The 10,693-nt window shown below is 39.7% G+C and overlaps 1 protein-coding gene across 1 annotated transcript; it reads left to right on the top strand.

Annotated features, from left to right (window-relative positions):
• The first annotated feature begins 4,975 nt into the window (after nucleotides 1–4,975).
• Nucleotides 4,976–5,548, top strand: LOC124798908 (putative nuclease HARBI1). Its single transcript, XM_047262439.1, has one exon. It carries the CDS (start codon nucleotides 4,976–4,978, stop codon nucleotides 5,546–5,548), a length of 573 nt encoding a protein of 190 aa, XP_047118395.1.
• Nucleotides 5,549–10,693: the final 5,145 nt, after the last annotated feature.

Raw genomic sequence — 10,693 nt, 5'->3', positions numbered from 1 at the left:
ACACTTTAACCAGTTTCACACATACTAAATTGATGTTTAAAAGGAGAAAAGTCGACGGGTGGGAAAAACTATTGCCTAAGATACCTAGGGGAGAGATGTCAGTCGAAGAAAAAGTACAGCAATCTTTGATTAATCTGGAGGAAAACGCTGAACGGAGGAGAATGTTGTACCACAAGAGATTAGGGCACATTGTACAGTTTCAAGTAGGACAAGAAATTTTACTAAGAACGCAACTTAAATCTACGAAATATGGGAAGGTAAACCGTAGAGGGCAGCTTTTATACACTGGGCCATTTGCTGTGACCAAAATCCCACATCTAGATGCACATATATTAGCCTATCCTAATAGTGGAAAGGACTAGGGAATTTATCCTCACTAGGATCTTAGAGAATTCGTACACTAAAAGCAGTGGACAAAGGTCAAATGTCTCTTAAAGTATTGTACATAAACAAATGAAATATTTTAATACAATATGTACGTAACAACTGTGCACTTAGTTTTAAGAGAAAATTATCATTTACTTGTTTATATGTTTTTAGATGGAAGAAAGGTAAGTTATAGTAATTTAAGACTCTGTTTAATGTCAAAAGGCTATATGAAGCCTGAATACCAAAAGCGAATTCTACAACATGTGCATTTCTCACATACGCTGTAACAGTGCACTCGAGATGTAAGCAAGTGAACTAACATCATGAGACGCAGAGGACGGGCAGGTGTATAGGGAGCTAACACATAGTCAGCAAAATTAGCTCATGTGCAGAAATAGCTCACTCCATCACGCCATCAAATAAGCTATCTTCTGGAGGTTTCAATATAAGTTAACTACTATTAGAATGAAGGAGTCTACACTATAAGGATAAAACTAATACAGTAAAAAGGTTTAAAATAAAAGAAAATTTGCAGGGGAAGAAACAATATCTACCTACAGAAACCTATCTACAGACTACTCTAAAATTTACAGTATTTACAAATTTACACAGTAGTTATATACACAATGGATTAAAACACTAAAAGTATCTGCATGCAACGAAAGAAAGAATAATTGCAGGGCTATGGTTACATTCTGAGCAAATTACGGAAGATAATGAGGTTGTGTCCGTCTACAACAACACACATTAAATGCTGGTATAATTAAGTCGAAACGGCGGACGTACTCTGAATATTTGCGCTCTTATAAAAGAAGAATTGGTTTTGAGAATTAAAAAGGAGTTAATGAATTTACACATCCACGTATTTAAAGTAAAAGGATATGAGTGTGAGGAGAAAAATGACACGTTAGTTAGCCGGGGAGCGAATACGCTCTTAGTTTCTAAATGATTATTAAGTTTCTTTTCCAGGTAACCATGCAAGGACACATTCTGGTAAAGGCAGAAAGGAGAATTTAGGTAGCTGGCACCAAAGAAAACGAGCGACACGGCAGTTTGGGTAATTACATGAAGATAAATATGTGTATGAATGTGACAGTGTTTATGTAAAAAGATAACAGTACACAGAATGTTGTTAAATGAAGCTTAGGTGTAGTACTACCAAGGCGAAAAGGGGTCAAACCAATTACTGAAAAGCGCAAGCTACTTATATGAGAGCCAAATATATGTATCCATGATGCATTTATACGAGATTACCACTTATCTGAACGTTCTTCTACAATATTGTCTAGGCACAGCCTGCACAGTGATATATTTAAGTACATTATACACACAAGAGTAGTGTCCTGAAATATGGATGTAAGTTAGATACAATGAATTACGCTCACTACAGGTACTTCCAAATGTGTAATACTGACAACTTACATGACTTTGCATTGTCATAATTCTGCTATTAGTTCAGCAAACAATGAGTAAGTAGTTTCACAAAGATAGAAAGAAGGGTGCACAGAGAATTTACTGAGTAATCTATGGTGTGTAAATGGCAGACTGCAGCAGCAGATAAAAGAAGATTGCTTCTTTTCACTCCCTGTCACAATTCCTTGTAGATCAGTAGACGCTTTCCTGGTAGACTTGAGAGAGGCAGGGCTAAGTATAGCTACGTTTGCTTGTGTTGGCTAATGCGTAATGAAGATTTCTTCTCTGTCGTTAACAATTTGGATTTACAGGCGTTTGATTCAGGCAAAATGTGAGGACAGTGGTTTATGCACATCGTCAAACTTGATATATTTATATTGTCCTCTTAACCTTGAAACTGAGAAAACGATTTTTATCATTATTCTGGGTAAGGTAATACTATTCCTTGAACTCAAAGATTAAATGAGTTACTTGCTCATGACAAATCTGTAAGAGAAGAACAGCCTTTGAATGGCCAAAGAAAATGTCAAGTATTGTGTATTTAAAATGTCAGCATATGATGTGTGCTTTCTAAGGGCGAAAGAGAAATCTTAAAGGACATGCAATGGTACTGAAATGTTGCTTTCTGCGCAAATTATAACTGTTGTAGTTAATCTGAAGGTGAATGTGTATTAATTGTACTTTGTATGTTCCTGGCATGTCAGCAACATTCAGATACAGGTTTATGTACGTTTATGTTAAATCATATGATCTTGAACTGTAATGCTTATTTTGTATATATGAAACCATATATGTACTGACAAAACGGAGGTAAGAGGAAATATTAAATTATCAAACGCTTGGCGTGTGCTGTAAAGAAGTACATTTACGTGTGTCTTAGTGAGTGAAGATGTGGGTTCTTATAATGAGCCTGCGAAATGTCTGAACACAAAAGGCAATACTGATCCTACCTCTTAGCTTAGTAGACAGACTGAAAAAAGGCAAATCTGACTATGGGGTAATAATTTATATTCTAGAACATTTTGTTAGTGTAGGTTGCTTACATTCAGGGGCAGACTTCATTTATTTATGACCCTCTCCTCTTAACCTATTGTTCTGTTAATTGATTAATGACCCGCTGGTGGTTGATTTATGACCCCCTGGGGATAATCCGTCCTTCTGAGAAGCCCACCACACCTCCCCCTGCCCCTCCATCTCTCCCATACCTCTCCTCTCCTCCTTGCCAAGCAAACTTTTGATATCACAGTAATCGACAAATTAATTAAAGCAATCAATTAATTATCCCCTCTCTTTGGGAAATGCCCCAATCCTCCCACTCCTCTCCTCTGTCTGAAAATTGGTGGCAAAAGGAATCAGTCTGTGTTGGAGGGGAAGGATCTCGCGACAGGGGATTCAATTGCATAGCAAAGGATATATTGTTGTTGATAATTCTTCCGGGTTATAAGGCCGTGGTTAATGGAATTCTTCAATTCCTGAGTCCAGCCATACCTCTCAAGATATCCAACGTAGTATTGGACGAAACATTAGGAATTGAAGAATTCCATGGACCATGGCCTTATAACCCGGAAGAATTATCAACAACAGTACCATCCTGTCGTGAAAGCCTTCATTGTATGATTAAAGGATATATTGTTTATTTCTAACGTTCAGTTCACAGAGGTTGAATCCCTCTTTTATTTGATTGGAAAAGTTGATCATTCTCTGCTGCTTGGGAAGCTGCAGATCTTGTAAAATATATCCAAAAGAAGTAATTCAATAGATCGCTCTTTTTCCGATCGCCCAAGGAATACCTTCATGAAATACTGAGCATCTGTAATTACTCCATTAAAGATCTTTCGATACCATCTTCACACCTACTGCAAGGCAGACGTGCCGACCGCTTCCTGTACTCCCGCACACGCAGGTCAGAAGAAAGACCACACACATTACGCCTGCTCGGGCCCGCGACTGGTGTCGGCTGCCTCACCGCCAATCGCCTCGCATGTTACACACAAAGCGCCGTATCTTGCGGCACGCAGACCAGAAATTGCGTTAATCTGAGAACAAAGCTTCAGGTCACGGCAACCCTTTGATACTGATACCTGAGAAATTCCATTCGAAACACATGCTCTCCCTCTCTCTCTCTCTCTCTCTCCCCCTCCCCCTCTTTCTCTCTCTCTCTCCTTCTCTGAATCCCAAGTAGTTGTTTCTTGTTAGTGTGAACCAATGTATGCAAACACACGCAGACCAAGATATCCTCCCGACCCTCTTCCCTTCCCTCCCCCTCCCTTGCCCCCCCTCCCCTCACCTCTCATGCAGATCTGGCGTTCGTAGTCGGTACATCCCTTTGTTCTCAGACTTCTGGAACAAAGACATTCGCAAAGAAGTTGGTAGCATCTGTCATGTGTCACACCAACACTACCTTTGTCCTGAACAAAGTGGTGGATACCTGGTAAACCCCCGGTTGTGGATATCTTGGAAATATTGAGTCGTATGAATAAAACAGAGAATATACTTTATACTCAGATGTTCGGAGAAAGTTCTCTGGTTGGCAAGAACGAAGCGAGTCTGAGAATATACTTCACCCGAGTTATGTTCTCAGTGTGGGTTGAAGGGTGGGTGAAGTTGCTCAAAGCAAAGAATATTCTCCGATTTCGTATGAATAAAGCCAAAGAAGTTTCTCACAAGCGGAGAACATTCTCTGTTTTTGTGAGTGAGCTCCGTAGCATACTTCGAGCTGAGTGAGTTGTGTTGTGATTAAGCGTTACCGAGTGTTTTTAGCGAAAATGGCGGAATTTATGTTTCTTGAAAGGCAAAAAAAGATATATGTAGTACGCAGGAACACAGAAGAAAGGAACCGTAGAAGTTTGTATAGATTTAACAGTCAAACATTAATTGGCTGGCGAATCACTTTCTTCCGGAAAATCACGAAAGAAGAGGAGGCGCCCTTTCCAATGAATGCAAAATGAAAATATTTTTGCGCTATTTAGCGGATCCAGGCTTTCAGATAGGTGTAGGAGAAGATTTGGGAGTACACCAGACTACAGTATCACTAACATTTTCGTATGTTCTACAACAGGTCAAGAGGAAAGCACCATTGTGGATCAGATTTCCGAGAAATATTAACCAACTAGAAACAGCGAAAGTTAAATGGCAATCGAGATACAAGTTTCCATGCGCGGTAGGGGCCCTAGACTGCACTCACATACCTACAATGAAGCCTTCTTCACATGGAGACGAATACGTTAATCGAAAGGGCTTTCCATCTATAAATGTGCAGCTGACGTGTGACAACAGTGAAATGTTTACGAGTGTTGATGCTTCATGGACAGGGTCTGTACATGACGCTAGGATATGGAGAAACTCCCATGTGTATCGTACATTGCGTGAGAACCAGTGCAACGCCCTAATTTTAGGAGACGAAGGATATGGCATTGCACCGTGGTTAATGACACCATTTCAAAATCCCGAAGCACCTGATGAGAGGGCACACAACAGACTTCACTCTAAGGAAAGGGTGATAATCGAACGGTGCTTTGAACAAGTGAAAAGGCGTTTCCCAATTCTGCAAAATAAAATAAGGCTTGCCCAAACAAAAATCCCCAGTGTGATAATAGCCTGTTTTGTTTTGCACAACGTAGCAAAACATGTAGGGGATGAGGATTTTGAAGCACCTGGTGATGACGACAACAATCTTCCAGTACTGGGAGAAGACGAAGCAGCAAACGTACGTGTACGTGGAACAAATAGAAGACGGGAAATTGTAAATGTAATACGACAACTGTAATGTATGGGAGTCTGTCCAAACATTGAATAATTAAACCCAATTTGTATATTTTTTGTAATTACAATAATTATTCCCTCATGAAAATAAAGCACAGTGCTCTGATGTTACAAAATAAAATGCTGTTTAGTGTTTTTTTTTCATTCTCTATCATCGATTTTACTTTCAACAAAAATTGTTTAACATGTAACTATTCAAACTGGAACAGAATTTTCAGATACTACTGTAAATAGCTTTGGACACAACAGGTTAACATGAACTGCTGGAACCTTAATGTAATTTCTGTACTGTAACTTCAGCAGATTGATGGCACAAGTTTTTATTTTACTTTACCAAAAATGTTCCAAGGATGTGCTGAAGGTATTTGCCAGGTGCTACAGTGAATAAGTGCTCAACCGTCTAACCTGCAGTATTTAAAATAGAAACAAGTTACTCTTTTTGCTTTACTTTACGAGAAATTGTTTAAAGGATGTGGTGAAGATATTTGCCAGGTGCTACAGTAAATAAGTGCACAACTGTCTAACCTGCAGCATTTAAAATACAAACAAGTTACTCTTTTTGCTTTACTTCATCAGAAATTGTTTCAAGTATGTGGTGAAGATACTGGCCAGACACAAGAATATAAGTGCATACACTTTTTTAACATTTCAAATTGGATTATATTACTCTTATTGTTTCATTGAAAAGAAATTTGTACTGAATAATTTTTGTAAGAGGATATGGAATTTGGTAAATGAGGAATGTAAATGAACATTCACTTAAGAAAGATGTTTTTATTAAAAAAATTCGGTACGTAAATAAGACACTACACAATTTGTTTTATTGTTTATCTTCATCACGCATCAATTTCTGCTGCTTTCGTTTCAATACGTCCAATTGGTACAATAGCACCAGCCTTTGCAGCTCTGAAGTAGACAAATTAAGTGTCTCATCTGTTTCCACACTTAATCTCCGACGTTTAGACACTCTCTCATGCCCCGAAGCAGGCGATTGAGAAGGTATGACGACTTCGGGGCCCATGAGATCCATACTCGTATGGTCGGCTGCTACAACGTGCAGTCTGTGTCAGCTACTTCCGAATTCCGTGGTGAAGTGATGACAGAGGTGGTACCACCACCTACTGCACAAGCTCCTAATAATAATTTTTAAAAAAGTAATAGTAGTGTGTCAGGATTCAGTTTCTAGTTAGTAAATATACCAAACAGGTTTACGCAGAAATGTGGGAGGGGTTCGCCCAATTTCATGCATAGTACACTGTGATACTTTTACTGAAAAGTGGTGATATAGTAGACGAAATTTACCAAACATTGTTTCGTTTTCACATGTTAAAAATACGTATTTTTCTGAATCACAATTTCAAAGCATTAAGCACGTAATAAAAAAATCGAAAAGTATGGGACTTACCAGGAACTCTGGGGATAGTTGGGTTGCAGTCATCTCCGTCCATAAACTTTAAAAATGTCTGCTCCCAATTTTTCAGGGAAATCTTAATGTCTCCCGTCTTATTAACATGCGTCTTGGCCTTGATACGGGATTTCATGTTGTGCACTTTCTTCATTACATGCCCGTCCGTAATTTCTTTCCCGAAACTAACCATATAACGGTGTTGTATTTCTTTAATACAATCCGCCTTCTCTCTCTTTGCGGCCGGAGTTTGCGATTTACTGATGATTGCGGGGTAATCTTTAATAATGTTGACAAAGGCTAATTCTGAGTCTTCCATTTCGGCACTGAAATAACTGGAGAAAAACTTTCTGTATCACAAAACACACGAAAACGAAACAAACTGAGAACCAAAGATGTTGGATTTTAATCTCTTTGCTAAGAACTTACTCAGTAAGGAGGGGAGGTAGAGAGAAAGTACTCCAGGGTCAGTGATTATGCTTCCTAGTTTTTATTCATACGAAACTGAGAACTTTCTTTGAGAATGTTCTTTTGCTCTGAGTATCAACTCTGGAGAATGTTCTCGTTTTTATTCATACAACCCAACCCCTCACTCAATCAAACTGATTGACTAATGAATTAAATCACGCTTTGTGTATGGCCCGTTTTTCCTTGCATCCTATGTATGGGTACAAGGACTGGTATATTTGGTGGGATTCAATCCTGCAACTGCCTGCTTTCCAAATGCTATTCTTCTCCCTTCTGGATTTTTTCCCCTTACCTCCTATTGATTAATACTGGTACAATTGGGTCATTTGTAGGAAGTTAATTACGCTGGAGTTAGCTGAAAATTTCAAATTTCAGTTTGATTGCATGCTATGTCCTTAAACAATTTGTGGCACGGGCTGGACAGATGCCCATCCCACCGTCGGAAACAATAAATTGTTCAATCGGGAATTTGCTGTTTCGATTGGGTTTTTAAAGCGCTATAGAATTCCTGAGTTGGTTCTCTCTGCTACATTCGGAAGTAGAAGGAAGGACCTACTTCATGATAGGATAGAGACAATAACAAATACCACTGCAAGATGGAGTCCACTGAAACGTATTAAGAAGCCAGTAAACACGACACACTTAAATGACGATCCAGTCTGTAGTAGGTTGTCGTGGCTAGATGTCAGAGATCACTGAAACGTTTGCACATCCCGTGCGCTCACCCCCTAAATGTCCATACGCAGCATGCCTGTCCCCTCATACACCACCAGTACCAAAGCTCAGAGGCTAGAGGAAACTGCTGCCGTGACCGCAGCCACAGTCGTGGACGCGCACGTCTGCCAAAGTGCACCAACCCAGCCATGAAGGGCATCCAGGGATGACTGGACTGGTAGGAACTCAGATATTATCAATATGTCCAGCGCTGACACCTGGCGGTGATAAATATTGACTCGTTCAATTTTTTACGAAAATACAGGCAACACACGTAATCGCGAAGACAGCCCAATGATTAATGAGTATTAGTTCACAATTCAGCTATCCACAGAGCTCTTCAAGGGCTGGTACTGGGACTTGTCCGGCATGCTGTATGCAAGAACTGACTAGCTGGCTGGCCAGAACTTTTCTTTGCATCCACTGCTCGCAACAGCCTTAACCCAGAAATGTCAATTCATTCCAGTCACCAACTACCCCCGCCACTCATTGGAACAGCCATCACAGTCGTCCTAGGAAACCAGCCACACATTTATCACCGTAATTACAATAAAATATGACAATTGCAGCCCCAATTTGGTGACATTCGACAATGTGCGAAGTATTGGAGATACCTGCTCCTGACGGCTGTAGCTACGGGACGAGTCTCACGTTGAAATATCAATATCTATATCCTCCTTATGATTGGATATAACTTTCCGCGTAAAATCTTTCGTTCGCCTTATGGCTATCGATGCGCTGAAATTGAAACTTTCCTCATCAAATCCATACCTCCCTTACGACTGCACATAGACATTTTCCTTGCACATGTCGGAACACTGACCACAGTAACTTTACATCCCAACAGATACTTTATAAGCCTGCTGATCACAGCGAATCTATCACACATCCTCTACGAAGTACAATGCTTCGCCAATAACTGAACACTGGTGACATGAAACAATACTGAGCGAAAATCAGCAATCGGTGGACACGCAGTTGCTACATGGTTTTTAACAACATTCAGCCGTATGTCCATTGTGGTAATAGGGATACATGCAAGTTGACTACTGTCTTTAACGCTTTCCTGGAAAAGAGAATAGTCTGCCTGTAAGTTGACATGGATCTGCGCTACAGAATGATAGAAAGTAGATGGAGTGATTGGTTGAGATGGGTTGTAACGAGGTATGTTTTAAAGGTAGACTGATGACGCAGTCTGGAAAGAGGCAGATGTTGCACCAGGTCATTTATCACATATTTAACCATTTTCCGTCATTCTTTTAGGGTACATCACTTGTATGGTATAACTTGTGTTAAATTCGCATGCAACTGGGTATTCTGTGTGTCCCTTAGAGCGCTACCTACATACAATCGTTAACCTCTCCATACCACAGTCAGCAGAAGGCTTACAACATGTGTGTGATGAATCACGTCCATCGATGGAAAACCTATTTCAGTACCCTCTTCTAGACAAACAAAGATGTATGCAAAGTACTCTATTTCTCTGCCTCATCTTGGACATAAATTGCGTCTTCAGTTTCGTAACTGCAGTGATTCTAAGTTAGCGACAGGGGTTTGTGATGTTGTGTAAACCCTGTGTATACACTTGCTCAACAGTTGTCCTGTTTACAGAGTTAGTGCAGCATGGCTTGTGAACAGTGGGTGCTACACACATCCAGAAAGCTTTATTGTGCATATATCACAAAGAATCCATGTTTTTCTTTGGTGTAGAAGGAAGTAATTTTATCATCTGAAAGTCTGTCACAGTAGTGAGTTGGACAGAAAAGTTCCATGGTGGATGTATGTGAGAAGTTGGACATCATCAGCTCAAGATGTTCACTGATGTGATTGATGACCTAGAACAAAAGATCAATGAACAGGGTCAAGGTCAGTTAGTGTATCCATAAGGATTCAAGCTGTGCCATAGTCGCCGTGCCTATACTACTGATAATGTTAGATAATCTGTGCAGCCTAAGATTTGATTGCAATAACGGGGCACTGGAGAATGGAATTTGACAGTTATAAGACATTTATTCTGTTTAAACACTGGCAGACTGTAAGAAAGTTTAACCTAGATTTTAACTGTAGTTGCATGTGTATGACAAAAAATTATGTGTTCTTTGATGTTAACACTAACCATGTTTACATATCCTTAAACTGAATCGTTCCAAATTATTTCAATAAAAGAATTGTTCAAATGAACTAACTAACTAACAAGTGGGCAACCATTTGTAAATTCTTATTCCAAAACCGTTAATTAATGTTATAGATTTGAGGTTACTTCCTTCAGGCATGTACCATGGTGTGGAAAGTCCTACCGAAATTTGTACAGTAGAAAATGCACTGAATAGTGCTTTTGGCGATGAACAGACAATTCAATACCCTTTTCTCCAGACCTGTCACGACTTGTCCTGCATCTCTGCGTGGGGAATGTGTGTTTGTGTTGTCTTCATCATTTCATCATCATTATCATTAGTGACGTGGTGAGATTGGACTGTGTAAAGATTGGGACTTTGTACGGGTGCTGATAACCGCGCAGTTGAGCGCCCCACAAACCAAACATCATCATCATCATCATCACTT

The sequence above is a fragment of the Schistocerca piceifrons genome, chromosome 5 (genome assembly GCF_021461385.2).
Source record: "Schistocerca piceifrons isolate TAMUIC-IGC-003096 chromosome 5, iqSchPice1.1, whole genome shotgun sequence".
NCBI lineage: Eukaryota > Metazoa > Arthropoda > Insecta > Orthoptera > Acrididae > Schistocerca > Schistocerca piceifrons.
The sequence above is the reverse complement of the archived record's forward strand: the minus strand, read 5'-3'. Positions and strand labels throughout refer to the sequence as shown.